This window comes from Myotis yumanensis, unplaced genomic scaffold, assembly GCF_028538775.1.
Source record: "Myotis yumanensis isolate MYYU_CA2020_CCGP unplaced genomic scaffold, mMyoYum1.0.hap1 SCAF_3, whole genome shotgun sequence".
NCBI lineage: Eukaryota > Metazoa > Chordata > Mammalia > Chiroptera > Vespertilionidae > Myotis > Myotis yumanensis.
In genome coordinates this window covers 189,232,076-189,250,328 of record NW_027223754.1, presented here as the reverse complement: position 1 = coordinate 189,250,328, position 18,253 = coordinate 189,232,076, and the positions used below count along the sequence as shown (strand labels likewise).

The window sequence follows — 18,253 nt, the reverse complement described above, 5'->3', positions numbered from 1 at the left end:
GACACAGCTACCAAGTGATAGGGCTGCCTTTGGATCCCTGATGCACAACCCCATGCTGCCTCCCAGCCGTCTTGAATAATGACAGCATAGCGGGTGGCTCAGTGTTAGGAGTTTTAGGGAGGCAGATCCCAGAAGAACTTCCTGCAAAGTGGTGGGTTATCTGCTGCTGGAGGTGTTCAGTCTCAATGATGCTCTCTTGAGGATGACGTGGGGAATTCTGTGTTAGGAGAGAGGCTGGGCTTGATAAGCTTAAGGACTCTTGGAATTCTCAGAGTTCTGGACTTTACCTGCCAAACTGTCGTGCCTGGTATTTGAATCTTAAGAACCATGGAGAGATTATCAGTTTTATTGTACAATATTCTTCCCCGACATCCGCAACCCAAACACTTCCTTAGCCCTCAGGTGAAATGAAAATGCATTCCATTGTTTGGATGCGCCCTCACCTTTTGTGAGTGTTATTTGTTACTGGATGTTATAATCCATTTTCTGGCTGGCAGTTGTATTAAAAAAATTTTTTTTAATTGAATTTATTGGGGTGAAATTGGTTAATAAAATTATATAGGTTTCAGATGTATAATTCTATAATACACCATCTATATATTGTATTGTGGTGACTGCATTTTACAGAATAGTTCTTCATAGTCTTGCTTTAGGGAAGATGCTATATGAATAGAGTATAGTCATCCCTTGGTATCTACCAGGTATAGGTTCCAGGACCACATCCCCTACCCTGTTGATACCAAACTCTATGGATGCTCAAGTTCCTTATATAAAACTAGAGGCCTGCGCCCAACTGGTTTGGCTCAGTGGATAGAGCATTGGCCTGCGGACTGAGGGGTCCCAGGTTTGACTCCAGTCAAGGGCATGTACCTTGGTTGCGGGCACATCCCCAGTGGGAGGTGTACAGGAGGCAGCTGATTGATGTTTCTCTCTCAACGATGTTTCTGACTCTTTATCCCTCTCCCTTCCTCTCTGTAAAAAAATCAATAAAATATATTTTAAAAAAAACTAGAGGCTGGGTGCACAGATTCATGCACTGGTGGAGTCCCTCTCACAATCTGGGACCCCTCAGGGGATGTCGGAGAACCAGTTTCGGCCCGATCCCTGCGGATCAGGCCAAGGGATCCCACCAGTGCATGAATCCATGTACCAGGCCTCTAGTATGCATATAAGATCTTTGGTTAACTTCTTCCCTCCCTCCCCACTCCCCCCTTTCCTCTAAGATTCATCAGTCTGTTCCATGTTTCCATGCCTGTGCATTGAGCATCTGCCCCCTGGTGGCTATTGTGCATCATAGCTATGAGCCAGTCATCTTGTCACTTAGGCTTTTATAAATATAGATGGTGTAGTATTTGCACATAACCTACACATATCCTTCTGTATACTTTAAATAATCTCTTGATTACTTATAATCCCAATGCAATATAAATGCTATGTAAATAGATGTTATAGTGCTTAGGAAATAATGACAAGGAAGAAAAGTCTATACATGTTCAGTACAGAAGCAACCATTGCAGGCCTAACTACATAATACATGCCAGCAACAGGTAACATTTCCTCCCCAAATATTTTTAAATAATTAATTTTTCTACAAAAAGCTTTATTGTTTCCATTTGGTCCACTGCATGGGAGAGGGCTCCAGGGTGGTTAAAAGGATGCCTAGTGGTTTCAGGGAGAGGCTCAGGCAAAAGCCGGACACCAGGGGGAGGCAGAGAGGCTCTTCAAAGGCCTCCGGGCTCCAAGGGCTCCTGGTCCTGCTTGAGGGAAGCCTTTGGAAGAGATCCTCACCCAGCCAGCCTGGGGGTCAGCTAGCCTACGGAGGTGAATCAGGTGTAGCCCATCTTCTTGATGAGTTTCACCTCCTCACCCAGGAAGTGGTTCTGCAGGAAGTCACAGAGCTGAGGGTCTGTGCTGGTAGAACCCAGAGCCTGCAGCTCCAAAAGGACCTGATTCAAGCTCCTCTTCATGACCATGGTGGCTTCCTTGGCATCCTGAGTTTCACCTCTCATCTTGGGAAGGCTTCAGCACGTCCTGGAAGAGAATGTGGCTGCTGTTGCATCTTTAAGAGACCCTCAGTGCCCTCGTGCTTCTTCTCCACCAACTCTGGGAGAAGAAGCTACACATTCCAGAGCTACATCATCGCAGTCAAAATAGAAGCCCAGAGAGAGGTAGGTGTAAGAGGCCCGCAGATGCAGGCTGACAAGGTGGTTGGCGGTGTGGAATAATTCTGATGAATTTGGGAGCTCATGGTTATTTGGCAATAAGGAGTTAAGGTAAAAAACAAAAAAAAAAACCAAAATGGTGTTGGCTGGTCGTGGAGGCTGAGGTGGTTCCTAAGGTGATGACTGGAAAAGGTGGTGTTTGGAGGTTGGTCGGAGGCTGGAAGAAGGGGCGTCCCTGGGTCTGTCCTGTCTAAACACTGTTGAAGCAAGAGACAGATTCGGGGACCACTGAGGGCACAGCCTCCCCAAATGTTTTTAATCTGGGTTGGTTGAATCTATAGATGCGGAACCTGTGAATATGGAGGGCTTGTTGTATTTGCTACATTTAATATCACTTTATGTTGACATGGTGATAATGTAGAATCCTTTGCAAAGATACTTGAACTTTATATACACCAGTGTCCTCAGATACATGCGGTCAATGCCTGAAATATTGCCCCATTTAGTTCTCTACATAAAAGCTACCATTTGTTAAGTGCAAAAATACTACTCCATATTGTTCTTTGAGGATGATTAATTGGGTAAGAAAGAATCCTATTATTTGTATTGCTCAGCAAAATAAAAATGGTCTGTGGGTTGCCCTTGCATAGCACGAGTTTAGTCATCTGAGGCCTAAGCCCATGAATTCTATGAACATGGGGAACCAGGGTGAGGGTCAGAGGGAGCATCTGACTGGACTTACCTAGACGAGAGGGACAGAGAGGAGAGGACCAAGGTTGAGTGGGGGACAACAAGTGGAGTGGGGGTGAAGCGATGGGAAAAGAGGGCTGATAGGTAGGAGGAAGGGTTGTAAAATCAGAGACCTGGCAAAATAATAAAGAGAAAATTATGTTAAGGTGAAGTTAAAGACTTAAGAGTCAGAAATTCAGGAGAACATTAGGTTATAATTTCCAGAGTATCATGAACTGTCTGAGACATTGGGCAGAGGGGCTCAGCCTCATCACAGAACCTCCTAGTGAGAGCGGCTATATCCTCCTGTAAGTTCCCGAAGGTCCCAGCCACATCATGAGCGAGGGGGACGATATGAGGAGAAGCAGCCTCCAAAGGCACAGACCCTGCTGTGCACAGAATGGGCTTCTTTTGATTGGGCTCCAACCCACCCCAAGCCCCTTCAAAGGCGCTGGCTGGGTCCTCTGTGCCTCCGTTTTCCTAACATACCTGGTGGCAATGACACACCAAATTGGTGCCTGTATGTTTTTGCCAGGACACTGGGGTTTGTGTGTGTGTGTGTGTGTGTGTGTGTGTGTGTAAGATTTCATTTTAAGAGAATAGGGAGAAAAATAGTTCTTTATCAATTCTGCATAAAGAATAAATGCAGAAGTTTTATGCTCTTCAAATATCTTTTTTTAGAGATAGTGGGAGTCTCTGAACTCCCTAGTTATGTGAGTGAGGTGTCTGCTGGGGGATGTGTGAGCACATGTACACACTCACACACACACTTACATATCTATATATACACAGATCAGATGTCGTTGCAAGGTACAGAGGGCCATTCTGTAAGAGAGATGAAACCATTATCTTTAATCCTAACCACTGCCCATATGCAGATACATTATCAAGCCGAATAAAACACAGCTCCTTGCAAATAGGTAGCAAATCTGAAGACTGTATCGCTGAGGAGGAACGCATGCCACCAACTGCCCCCTACTTGGGCGAGCAACCCATTCCCGAGACCTGGATTTCCACACTTTCTCATGTGCCCTTTGGGTTGTGTCACAACCCAATGGCATTCTGTCACTCTCTACGGCTTCCCAGATCCCTGCTTTTCTCAAGGTGCCTCTTCAGCCAGAAAGTCGTTTCAGTCTTAAAAAGCTTCGTATGTATTGTGACCCTCAGACCCCGCCTGACTGCCCCAGACCCCAGGCAATCACATCTCACCATCCTTTAATCCGATCCTGGCACGTGTTGCTTGTTATCGGGTCTGCCAGCCCTTCTTGGTTCTGATCCTTCAAGTTAGAGTTCTCAATGGTTCCAGTCACTCTGGTCAGGACAAGTTTTTCCAGAAGTCCTTCCTTTGAGGGCCCCCAGCTCAAAATGCCTCCCACTGGAGTCTCCCCCCAACTCTTCCCAACTGCCCCCAAACTCTTGTCCTGCAGAACATTTGCATCTCAGCCCAAAGGTCACTTCCGTAGTGAGGCCTCAGTTTCCGCAGCCAGTCTGTTTCCTTCAGAGGATTTATACTTTGAAATTACATTTACTTGTCGTTTTTTACTTGTTTTTCTCCCATTATTCTGTATATTTCTGGAAGACCAGAAATTGTTTTGTTTCCTTCTGTATTCGCAGGGGCTGGCACAGCGCATGCACACATAGGAGCATTTGTTCATGAGCGAATAAACTTTCGGGGACAAAAAAATTTATCTGTTCATTTTGTGTTCGTTTGCCACAATTAAGATTATGGCATCTCACTCTGAGAACACCACTGTCAGATTCCCCCCTTGTGTTTTCTGTGCCAATTTATCCTTAAATAATTCTGATGAACTTCAGCTGATCCACCATCAGTTTTCTTTTTTGTTTTCATAAAAGAACACGGGAAACCAATGTGATAAAAGCTACTCACAAGCCCGAGGCTTGGAGGAAAGAAAGAAACGTCTTTCTACTCTTTGGACTGAATGCCTTTCATCAAGTCCAAGTTTTTATTTCCCCAAAGCTTTTCTCTGTCAAGCTTGGCAAAGTGCTGTCTCCTAGGAGAATTACACAAGAGCAAACTTCAAAATGTGAAGAAAGAGAGACGCATGCTTCAGAGCCAAACAGCAGAGAAGTCTTTCAGATGGATCCCCCCAAAGATCAAGTGCAGTCCTTTTCCCCAAGTGCATTAACTTTCCTAAACTGACTTGAACCAAATGGATGAACAAGGACCTTTCACACTGTATAAACCCAAGCCGGAAGGAGATAAGGATGCCAGCAAATAGGCTCAGGAAGGGTTTATCTGCCTAAATTTCAGGGCAACAAGCTGCTTCTGGTCACATGTTCTCTTAGGAGAAGCGGGCGGGTGAGTGTGTCCTGGATGGTGACGATGCAGCAGCTGTGGGGTGGGGGTGGGCTGAACATTACACCAGACAAGGGGAGAAAGGAAGATGCAAATTGGAAGCTGAATGTCCCCAAGGGCCTGACTGACAGAAAAATCTTTCCATTGATTGTGCCATAAAAGCCAATCCCTTTCTGCCTTCCGGGGCCAAATTGGCAAAGCCTGGACGGTGTTTGCTACAAACCAGAGCACAGAGGAAGCCATTTCTTGTCAACAGAACAGTGCTTCCCAAACTCACCCAATCTTAAGAGTTACCTAGGAACTTAAGAACGAGGAATCCCAGGGCCCCTCCTGCAGGTTCTGGGTGAGTAGGTCTGGGCCCCCGGTATGAACATTTTTATGTGTAACAAGTACCCCAGCTGATTGTGCTGATTAGGCAGGTTTGGGGACAGGCATTGGATAGTTGGCCCCATTTCTCCTTCTTTTGCTGATTCACCCATCTTCCAGGCAAGCCCCAGCAGCTGCCTTCCCAATCTTTGAAGAATCTCAGTATGCTCTCTTGGTTTACTCATTCAGAGCTAGAGTGTGGTTCTGCCAACAGGACTGTGGTGGAGATGCCCCAGTGTTAAAGGTGGAACTGGATGTGGAGGCAGAGGTATCAGGAAAGAATCCCTTTAGGGAGGGAGCAGCCTTCTCCACCTCTAGGCATTCTCGAGGCCTCTCTTTATGCTCCCAATCCAATCACCTCTCCCCCCACAATTTCCTCCACCACCTCTAAGCTCATTCCTGAATCTTTTTCTCTGTCTTTTGGAACTTCACAGCCTTCTCTTCATCTGTGCGTTTCCACGTCACACTCTACTGGTTCAACTCTGTACTCATTTGCTGTCCTCTCCAACCCACACCTGTTTCTCTTCCTGAGCTCACCTCCTGAGTTACTTCTTCTACAAGTGGAACCCTCATCCCCTTAGTTACCCAGGCCTGGATCCTGATGTCTCTCTCTTTCTAATTCCTTCCATCCAATTCTAATTATCTGCTTATGGCAGTGGTTTGCAACCCAGGCTGCAAAACAGAATCATTTGGAAAGATTTTAAAACATAACCATGCCTGGGCTCCACTCCCAGAAATTCTGATGTAATTGGTCTGTGGTGAGGTCAGGCCATGGAGAGCTGTTAAAACTTCCCAGGTGATTCTACTGTGCAGCTTGGGCTCCCTCTCCTTTCCCGCTCACACCCTTCCACAGGAGGCAAGTCTGATCTGCAGGGCTGGGGTTAGGAGAGCCAGGCACTCACCTTGGGCACAGAATTCCAGGGAGTGTCCAAACCCTCAGTAATCACGATCAATAATATTTTATACAAAAATTTAATAATGCAAATTAATGCAAAAAAGTCCATGATAAACAACACATCAAAATTTTATAAAACAGGCTGTGTTGGTGTGTTTGCTTTATAACCCTGTGTTATTTTGCAACAGGAGCAATTGTTCCCAATCAGGCTGGGGTTCCCAGGCTGGTGTGGCTGTCACAGTCCTCTCATGGGTTTAGGAGGGTTGACCAAGGCTGCAAACAGATTAGGCAATGAGGCGCTCGAGATTTTTCAAGAGTTTATTTTACTTTTAATTTTTTTAGTCATTGATTTTAGAGAGAAAAAGGGAGAGAATATGAGAGAGACAAATGTTGATTTGTTGTTCCACTTATCTATGCATTCATGGGTTGATTCTTGCATGTGCCCCAATCGGGGATCAAATCCGCAACCCTGGCTTTGGGACCATGCTCCAACCAACTGAGCTACCCAGCCAGGCTTGAGAGTTTATACTAACTTTTTTCTATTTGATTTAAAACATGGGAGAGTATTTTGATAAGATCAATATTAGAAATTCATCATTCAACTCACTTCTTCAATCGGACAGTTTAACCCTCATAGTAATCCAGTCCCACTGATTTCCTTGAGACATCCTTGAAGGCAGTCCAGGAAAGGCATTCTAATCAGAGTTTAAGCAATGGTGCATCTCTGTGTCTCCTGAGGTAGCCACTTTGAAGTTCTTTAAATAAGCGAGTTCTGCTATATGTTAAAATGCAAACTTAATTCTAACTAATCTATCTTTGAAGAGCAGCAAACATGATCTCTCAGAAGAGACCAGTAGCTTCAAACTGGCCTGAGCCATTAAGACATTTTTAACAATTCCAAGAAAAGTCTTTCTTTGCTCAGATGTCAAGTATTACTTCTCAAAGTCAAGGTCTTCATGATCACTCCCATTTAATGTTAATTGAGAAGCATCTCCCTCAAGTGCAAAATACAGAGGCTTTTCTACCAAGGAAACAACATAGATTTTCTGGTTTATTTCTCATTGTGTGCTTTTAAAATAGATGATTAGGCTTATTCTGAGAAAGGTGCTACAGAAGTATCTTGTTTACTATCTAAGTGTGAAGAGAAAAAAGGGAACCTCATTGTGCCATAAGTTAAGTTGGTCTTGGTGTGTGACAACTCTGTGTCCCCATGTCTCTAGAGGAAGTGGGTTAGAACTGATTGTGGGAGGATGAAAAGTAGGATAAAAAGGCACAAATCTGACCAATACGAAGAAGATATAATCCTAGGAAAAGGGAGCATTGATGTAAAAGAAGAATGAAGAAATAATGGGTAGAGAGAGTGAGGGACAGTTAGCCTAACCACACCACAGGTTGAAATAAGGGATGATAAGTAGAGACCCTTTAAGTTTATGGGGCGATTATGAGATTTAATGTGGAGGGACATAAACCTTTGATGCTCTTTGAATTAGGAAAAAAAGCATCAAGATGAAGGATATATTAAATAATACCTACCCGGGCAGATATTTTGTTAGCTCTGTGCTCTAACTGAGCTAACCAGCCATTTTCATTAGGAAGGTATTTTATAGTGAAGTTTTTCATTGATACCCTTTCTTTTGGATAAATAAATGAAATTAGAAGAGGACTATTTAAAATACTTAAGAGAATAAGTGCCTTTCAAATTATGTAACCCATTACATATAAGTAAATGAGTTTAGATCATCAAGTAATACTTATTGAATTGAGTAATTGAGTACAATAGGTAATCATAGTTTTATTTATTCTTTTAAATGGTTCTTCATAAATTTCAACTTAGAAGACTATTGGGGTTTTTAGCTTTATGTGAATTGCTTCATAAACTCAAAAGGAATAAAATTGTATTTTCATTAAAATATTCTATAACTTAATAAAATTTTATTTTCCTGGATTAATCTCTCCTGAGTTGGTCAGTCATGATGCATGTTATGCCTTCCCCTGTTGCCCAAAGAACACTTCTCACTAGGGAGCAGACATATGTGACCAAGTCTGTACCACATGACCAACCCAGCTGAATGGACCAATGGTGGGTACTGGACCCAAGGGCATCCAATCCACAGGCTGATTGTAAATTAAGAGGAGGAACAACGCAAAAGAGCTACCAATCAGAGACAGTGAAGAATAGCTGGACCAATCAGACCCTCTCTTAGGAGTCTGAATTATGATATATAGGGAGAAAGTCAGTCAGCTGATAGTGGCTAAGGAGGGGTTGTGGGACCAGGGCAGGGGACAGCAAGCTCCTCCCAATGCCTGACAGTAGTCCATCTAGATTCTAGATGAAGCCGGATGAGTGACTATACTGGGTTCCCAAAGAGGGTTTTGTCTCCCTGCTGCCATGTGTAACCTTACAGTACAACTTCATTCCTGAAACAGCCTGAATGAAATACTTGGAACATACAGCCCCCCAAATCTAACTAATACATAGTCCAACTTTTGGTTGAATTGTGCTATATACACTTCAGAGGCAATTTGGTACAAAGACGTTAATTTTACCTCTACTAATTTTAGGACAAACGTTTTGGGAAACAGTATGAGCTATCATATATGTCCTCAATATGTTCATTAAAATTTGTGAGCTGACTCAACAGAAACATTTCCTGCCTATAAAACAAACAAAATAAACAAAATTATGTCAAAGGTGTCATTGCTATCATTTGGGGGTTAGAAACAAGGAGACTCAGTGATGATGGTTTTCTTCCAGAGATGGGAGATTGCATGGATTGCCATTCCCTCTCAAATTAGGGTCTTTATGTGGTTTGTTAAGTAGTATGCCACCTAATCAATAGGTCCAAGGCTTAATGTTTGGTGGTTTTTTTTTCTTATTACCAGTAAAAGCAGAAGGTAAAACTCTGGTCACGTAACCTAGGTACTGGTTTGTGCTGAGCACATTGCTCAGGGCACAGATTTAAAAAAGGAGCAGCTAATCTGAGGGTAGCAGAAAAATATATGAAAATGGAACATTGTGTAGAAGGTGAGCATTTGAACAGAAGCTGGGGACCTGGATTCTAGATGGTTCTGTCACTAACAAGCCATGTTATCCTGGGCAAGTCCCTTTCCTCATCTCTAAAAGGAGAGAGCTGTTGCCTTGGCTGGTGTAGCTCAGTAGGTTGGGCATCCCATGCACCAAAAGGCCGTCGGTTCCATTCCCTGTCAAGGCACATGCCCAGGTTGTGGGCTTAATCCCAGTACGGATGTGCAGGAGGCAGCCAATCGACGTTTTGTTCTCTTTTTCCTTCTGCCTTTCCCTCTCTCTAAAAATCAATAAAAATAAAAAAAATATTTGCATTGTGTTATCTCCCCCACAAATAACGTAAATCTACCAAAGCAGTGCTGTTTGCCCAGGACCGAGCCTGAGAATGGTTCCGGGTACCTTGCACATGCTCAGGAGATACTGCTGACATAGAAGAAGTCCATGCTGTACATTGGTCATTAAAGAGGCCTCCCCCCCCCCCCCCCCCCCCCGCACCCATGTATGGAGTCTTAGCTATCTTTCAAAGACCTTTCACACAGCAGCGCTCAACACTCACTGGTCTGAAATATCCCATTTGCTTTTCAGGGGAGGAGCACACCTTCCTTGTAAATACAGAAATGTAGGCATGGACAGCCTCCTGGAGTGGGACAAAAGAGTTGTCTATGTGTTGGAAAACCACTAACTACTGTGTGATTTGGGGCAAGTCATTCCATCTCTCTAGGGTTCTGCTTCCTCATCTGCAAGGTCATTGGGCTGAATTAGATCCTTAGAACCCTTCCGGAAGCACACCTCTGACTCTGTCCTGGTCTACCTGCTACATGTTACAAGTGGGTACTAAGGACAGATGAATCCATGGGGAAGGACGTGGGGCTGCATGAGGAATGAAGGCAGAGTTATTAGTACAGAGGCATCGGTTCATTAGAAACTTCAAGACAGGCAGACCCTGCTTTTTATGTGCAGCACCTAAAATCCTTTATGAGCATCAACTGGGTGGCTCTTTCTTTGCTGTTATTGGTTCATCAAAGCAGGTCACTGACCTCAGCCGCATATGCCATCATACTCGCTGTCTGGGATGAAGACATCATGGGAGAGAGCCTGCCAGCCTCCAAGTCTATGAAATGTCCGCGTTATTTAAAATGCCCAACTGTGGGATCCTGAGGATTCTGCTATGACTTTTATCACAAATGCTGGGTCACTGATATGTAAGGGCCCCTTATAAAAAGTGACTAGCCCTGGCTGGTTAGAGCATTGGCCTGTACACCGAAGGGTCTCGGGTTTGATTCCCTGTCCAAGGCACGTACTTACCTGGGTTGCAGGTTCAATCCCTGACCCTGGGCAGGTGCCTGTGGGAGGCAACCAATCCATGTGTTTCTCTCACATCGATATTTCTCTCTTCTCTTTTTCTATCTCTTTTCCCCTCTTCCCTCCCTTCCACTCTCTCTAAAAATCAATGGAAGAATATCCTTGGGGTGAGGATTAACAAAACAAAAAAACACACAAATAAACAAAAATGACTAGAAGAGTATTCCAAAAGTGAGTTGCTACTGACCTCTAGACTTTGTCATATTAGCGTGACCCTAATTTCTTCAGACCAGGGTCTTTCAGTCCCATTGGTAGGAGGAACCAATTTGTTCTAGCATTGCTAAGGAAGGGAAGCTTTCAGTTACAAAATGAAGAAAGAGACACATAGTCAGGTAGGGTGGCCAGCAAGACTGTAATTATGCTTGAACAGGCAGTCTTCTGATGAAGGGTCCAGATGGATGGAGAGGACCAGGAAGCAGAGCAGGAAGGATGAGGCGATATTTGTTGGCAGTGTGATTCTGTGGGCTCCCCAGCGGCCCACCAGGGCTACATTAGGATGGTCTTCTGGGTTTTCACTACTCGTGATTCCTGGGGACTTTATAATTCTGCAGCAGAGTTTAGCCGTGGGATGACATACTCTTGTGTGAGATCAACAGTCTAGAAAGGAAGAAATGCCGTCATAAACTTTCTGAGCCAACATAGGGAATGATATTCTCTAGAACTATGCTTAAAATATTATTATTTCACCATCATTGAATGCTTTCTTAATAAAAAAGGAAAAAAACATCGAGTCTACCCATATCAGAACTTCTTTACTCTTAGTCATTAACAAGAATCTCTGCAAGATTCTTGAATAGCTGATCACCGGAAGTTAAAAGTAACCCAAGAGATTCTCACAGGGGATACTAAAGATTTTCCCATCATGTAAAGGCTCCCCAGAGGGTTAATTATAGCAAATGATACAGTTATGTCCTGGACTGTGCATCATTCTAGGAAAAGGCCGAGTCTCAGATAACAGACCAGAGGGATTAGCCTAGAGTTGCCTAGTACAGTTTGTGACTTTCACTCTTGCATTTTAGTTACTTCTGATCCCCATAGTACAAGAATTGTGTCTGGATTGTGTGACTTCAGGCCATCTCAGCACAAAAACAAGTTTCCTCCAATTCTACTCAGCAGTGTTCCCTCTGCTTTTGCCCAGAAGGATTAAAATTGGTACATCCATCTGGACATGCAGATGATGATGTCAAGACCTAGCCCAGCTCTTGGGGCAGCCTGGGCAGCTGGAGCTGGACAGTGACTCAGACAGGCAGCCAGTGGGGCTCAGGGGATCATTTCGACAGCTGATACTAAAAACTTACTTACAATCCCCCGCTCTTGTGCCTAGGGCAAACAGCAGGCTTCTCTGCAACCTCAAACAAACCCTCAAGCTACCTTTTCTTTCCAGGGACACTCACTGCACCAGAATATACTGTTGATGGCAGTGGCGATGGGGATTGGGAGGGGCTTGGGCAGAGGCAAAAGGCCTGACTTGCCTTTATTGTGCCACTCTGGTATGGTTTAATCTAGAAGGCTCAAGCTCTCTCAGGTCAGTAGAAGCCATCGGAGACGTAGCCTGACCGCTCTCCTAAGGTGGGAGTGCTTGCTCTGGGCCTCTCTGGTGAATGTAGATGAGCACATTTACCTGTAGCTGAATATGAAGTTAATGCTACATCCTCCTCAGCTCCATCACTGTCTCGGGCTGAAAGCCAAAGGAGGGAAGGGCTGGGTTAGTGTCAGAGCTTCACTGGGAAACAGCACACGAGGACTAGGAGAAGATTTCATGGTTTGCAAAGAGGCTCTTGGCCCTTTAAAAAGGAATTCTCCATTGAGGCTGTTCGAACAACAACAAAAAATCTGTAATTTAAAAAAGAGTATTTTTTAAAGCTTCTGAGGAAGATTGTCTATGGAGAGCCTTTTGTGTTCAGGAGAAGCTCATCTGTGGTTAGTAATTAAGGGGCTGAAGATTCCTCATTGCTTTCTAGAGAAAAAACACGGGCACTGGGTCCGAGCCTTGGCTCTCTAGTATCACCGCAAGACCAGGGCATCTCACTGTCTTCAACAGCAGAATAAAAAACCTCAACCAAGTCATCTCTAAAGTCTCTTGAGGCTTGACACTACACATTTTGATTCAATGTAAAAAAACTGGACGTGATATAAAACATCATTAAAGACAATTTTATATTGTTGTAGAATATCACACATGTAGTTATTTGTTGAATGTCTGTCTCCTCAACAGGACTGTAGCTTTATGAAGAAAGTGGCTGTGTTTGTCTCTAAGGCTAGGCCCTGGCTCGATACACGTTTGTTGTTTGATGGTTACAGACGTAGCGAGGCCACTAGTATTCACACTTGGTGGCTGTAGAGTTGGCTCTGCTCTCTCATTGGTTAGCTGTGTGACCCAGGGCCCAATTCCTTAACTGATTGTTGCCTTTGTTTCCTGATGGAAGTAAAAGAGGGATCATGATGATCAAAACAGTAAATCTATTTCATTGGTTTGTTTTGGAGATTAAATCAACTAATAGATATAAAGCCCTTGGAATAGAGTATGATATATAAAAACTGCCACAGTGCTATCCCTTATGTTTTATTATTGGTGGTAGTGCTGGTGGCATAGTTATAAATGATGCTCTGGCATCCTCCTACTGGCATTTTTTAGAGGGGTTGGGTCCGGTGATATATGAAAGGCTCTTTTTTCCTTCACAGGAGAATGAACTGAATTTTTGGTTTAACTTTGTTCCTTGTGGCATAACAAGACTCCTTCACACTCAACCCCTTGGTAACCAATGTTCATTCAACATTCTTATCAGACCAGATCATAAATTAGAGAAGCCCAATTCTCCAGCTCACTGCCTTCCTCCCCACTTTATGCCAGTTCTCTCTCTTGAGGGTGACAAAAGAGTGGCTTTGCAATTTGTTCCCATGAAAGAACAAATGAAAGTCATACCCCCTGGGACCATTCAAATTGGGTTTCTCATAGTAAGGTGGGTGCCTTGAAGAAAAAACTGTTGAGAATTCTCAAAAAGAACTATGTTCAGCAAAAGTGAGGAGTTGCTATAAGGAAAACAACCCAAAGGGCCTATGTTGGCAAAAACATTTTTCTCTTGGTTCATATTATTTTATAGTCATTGACCCATTTTTATATTACATGGATTTATTACTTTTGTCTTAAAACCTTCAAATGAGATAATATGAGGTTTGTTTGTACACATTCAAACACTGGACGGAAAAATGCCCACAATAATGTGATACTTTCGAATATTCATGGGTCTTGCTTTTACCAAGCCTGATACAACAATATTCTAATTAGTCTAAAACAGGTAAAGTAGGCAATAATTATAAAAGGAGCTTTCCCATCCTAAAAAAAAGATTCATAGCTGATATTCTACTATACTTAAGGTCTCTGCAAATTCTATCACATTTAAAATTCTCAGTTAAAAGAACAACTAATTTAAAAAGATCAATCAATATACTGCTTTTTAGGAACACATTTGTAACAGGGCATAGAATATTTATACCCAATTGTTTGGTGTCCTGTGGCAACATGACTGCATTGTCATTCTTCATCCAGATGTTTTTATATCTTGGAGTTAAGTCCGTAAGCCACTTCAGAGAGATAAAGCCTAATCTTCTTTCGAAAGCCTTCCAGGGAAATGGGGTCCTTAATCCCCTTTGCTGATCTGTTTCAGTGTTTACCAACCCTTATTTTCCTATTTCATCTAAATCCCTCATGCTTTGGTTTGAGTCCATTTCTACCCATTGTCTTCAGTTGGAGACAGAAAATAACAGGACAACAGCCTCTGGGAGAGAGGTTTGTATACTTGTGTGAAATTCCCTGCTAATTCCCTCTTGGCTTATTCTTCTTGCAGTTGAATAATTCTGGTCCCACAACCCAGTGGTAAATCAAATAATTATGTGGCTGGAGTCACAGCTACGAACAGTATTAATCAGAAGAGTCGCATAACAAACGCATACTTCACAGACTCAAACAAGATGTCATGTTTTAGTACAGAACTGAGAGAGAGGTAATTTAAACAGTCTACGCGAATGGCACATCCAGAACGGCCATCTCAGTTTCATTGTCTTAGTCTTTCCGAAGAGGCCTGACGTTCTAACCCTTTAATCATCACTGTGGTTTCCCACCGAAACCTCTCCAAGTTCCCCACACTTCTCATTAGTGGATCCCAGGACTGGAAGGGGTGTTCTTGTTAGAGACTGACCCATGTTGAGTACAATGGCCTCATTGTTCTTGCTGACCACATGTCTGTTTATATAGAACGGTGATTGTTTCCTGAGCAAACAAAAACAAAGAGTGCTAAGCTGCTGTCCCACTGTCAGCTCATGACCTATGACACACTTAGGATTTTTCAAGTAATTGTTATTATACTGTACTTACTATACTATACTTGCCTGGTTCTTATCTATTTTGTGTCTCTTTGTATGTTTTTCCTAGCTAGGTGTAATCCTGTACTTTTTATTGAATTTTAATCATTCTTCTAATATTTGATATTTGTACTTTTTCCAGGTGACCTAAATTCTGATTCCATTCTCTAAAACTGAAGGTTCTGGTTATTCTGCCTGATTTTGGAGCATGATCTATGTGTTCTTTACTACACAATTGTCCCCCCCACCCCACCGCCCCCAACAAAGTATCAAACTACGCTGACACTGACTATCACCGGCAGGCTATTTTCTGCTCAGAAATGGACTTTCTAACCATGCTCGAGAAACAGGGCTAGTCCCAGGAAACACTGTGCATTTGCAAACTCTTAATCTTCCACAAGGACACTCCTTCAACAACTTTAAACACTGGCCCAATATTTTTGAGGTATGGAATATTGATCATTACCAATTCCAGTGTGTTTGGGGTTTATGAAACTAAGACTTCTCTTTCTCTCTCCTCCTCTCTCTGACTTTTGTTTCCTGGAAACATGAAACAACAATAAAACAAACACAGGAAGTTTTATCCTATCTTCTGGTGAGAACTATGAGAAGTAGTTTCAAGAAAGATGGACTCGGCAATTCTGCCACAAACCTCAGCGAGCTGATTACACAGCATCGGCAAGCAATGAAAAACTTCTATCGGAAGGATATATATATACTGTCAGGGTCTGATTCTCGGTCATCTGAACTGAAAAGAATTAATGGATGCATCTATCTGAGAAGGATTTAATGGGAATGTGTAATTAGCCATAGATTACAGCTTTAAAAAGTGTATGCACTTGGAAGGAAAGTTTCTATTAATTTTTTGAGCCTAGTGAACATTATATGTGCTTTGCAGTAGTCTATTAAATAGCATCATCTTTGCACATTAGAAATAAATTGTGAGAAATCAGATGCCTATTAAGACACAGGAATTGATGTACAACTATGACATTTGGTTATGAATGATATGCCAGATGTTTTAGAAAGGAAATAAAGAATTTTGACATATTTCCAGATGACTGAAATTAGCTACCATTTTCCCCAGGTTGTTGGTGTCCAAGCCTCCTTATTGGCATGGATAATATATTTTATTCTTTAATAAAGGATAGTCAGGTGGCTTGCTCTTACATAAGGATCAAAATGTGACCTAGAAATTATCATGAAAATGTCACAGAAGCACATTGCTTTATTTCTATTAATGATTGTACATCTGTGCCTTGACTCAGGATTCTGATTTAATGCCTCTTCCTGTGCCTTTTTGTAAACCCTGAAGGGTTTTAAGCAGTGAACACTTTGAAAAGCAGAGATCCAGAGTTATTGGGCTTTGTGACTTTAACGAGGTGCTGAGTCCTGCAAATCAGTTTATTATGATGTTTGGGCAAATTAACTTTGAGACTTAACTTCTAAAATGTCAATCACTGTTGCCAGGATTGACTTTTGTACTTGACAGCCACAACATCTGGATTTAGCATTATATGTCATGCAATTGCGTGGTGCAAGCCTAATTTGGGGCTGATTAGCTCATTTTATAGTGGGTGCCTCTCTTTACCCAGCATGAGCACTAGAGCCACACCCTCTTTACTTAGGGCCTTTGATTCATTTCTGTCTTGGTCTCATTCCATTGGTCGCTCTGTATTTTGGAAGAACTCATTTTTCAAAACAGTTTAACCTTGATTCTGGGGTCTTCATTTCCATGCTTGAACTATTTAGCCATCCACTAAATTCTGACCACTCCCTTTTTGTTCCCTCTTGGCTATCCTCTTGTCCTATGTCTCTCCTGTTTCTCCCACAGAAGAACCTCCCTGCTCTCTGAATACCCCCAGGAAAGTACCTCTTGAGAGTTCCTGGTTCTCCGCTCTGAAGCTGCATTGGTAGACGGGGGCTGAGCAGGCGTTGCCCTGTACAGAGCAATCCTGTTTACACGATCTGTAGAGAATGCAGAGCTCAGGTATGATGTAAAGCAGCAGGAACACCCATGCATTGGTGACCAGGGCAATGCAGACGACAGGGTCATCCCACTGGGGCTGCCGCTGGAGCTGTGGGTTGCCTCTCAGGAGCATGGAGATCCACACCACCCAGATAATGATGGAGATGAGCATAGTGGCAAAGATGAACTTTCCATGCTGCTTCCAGTTCTCACACGGGCCACAAAAGGTGGCTTTGGAGACGAAGAAGGTGATGGCCATCAGGAGAAGGACATAGACCAGGAGTACCACAAAGTCCACATTGAGCTGACAGGGTGCCATTTGTACAAACATCATACATCTGGTCGTTATGAGAGTCACATACTCAATGGCAATGATTGTCTGCAACAGGCTACAACCAATAGCAATGCACAAAATTGTCGTCCAAGAGAAGGAGACCCCACCGCGGACTAGCTTCACCAGGTTGGAGGCATGAGCCAAGAGGCATGAGAAACAGAGAGCAAAGAGAACCCCAAAGAAAAAGTAGCGGACAGGGGCAGTCTGCTGATTGAACTGGAAGATGAAGGCAAAAGCAAGGCTAAAGAGCCCCAGCACACCCAGGAGGAAGAGGACCTGGGTGGGGAGGACATTCCACCGGCAACAGTCTTGAACCTTTCGCATGAGGAAGAGAAATGCCAAGAGCAGAATAATTGTAACCACTATGCCAATTATTGCCAGGCACTCCAGCACGATGCCCCATGGCCCCTCTGTGTCACAGAGGAAATAATAGTCCCCAGTGGACTGGCTGTAGTCCTCATACATGGTGACTGTAAGTGGACCTCACGAGAATGGACTTCTGTTTTCCTGCAGAAAAAAAGATGAGACAAACTTATAACTTTACATCTACCCACAAGAATGCATGTTAGGTATATGTATGTCACTATAATGTCTCTCAGGCTAAAATAAAGACATCTGCACATACTAAAGGAAATAGCCCCAAACTATCAAGCCCTCAAAACTATCCTAGCTCTCTCCTGTTGGGAAGAACAGAACAGTCTTTCCAGATAGTTCATCCATTTCTATGTTACTATT

The 18,253-nt window shown here is 43.2% G+C and overlaps 1 protein-coding gene across 1 annotated transcript; it reads right to left on the bottom strand.

Moving 5' to 3' along the window:
- Positions 1–1,826: 1,826 nt before the first annotated feature.
- Positions 1,827–17,983, bottom strand: GPRC5D (G protein-coupled receptor class C group 5 member D). The gene is made up of 4 exons (XM_070408827.1): positions 17,089–17,983; positions 12,478–12,534; positions 2,103–2,227; positions 1,827–2,009 (listed from the first exon to the last, which is right to left on the bottom strand). The coding sequence occupies exons 1-4, from the start codon at positions 17,981–17,983 to the stop codon at positions 1,827–1,829; spliced, it is 1,260 nt and encodes a 419-aa protein (XP_070264928.1).
- Between the last annotated feature and the right edge of the window lie 270 nt (positions 17,984–18,253).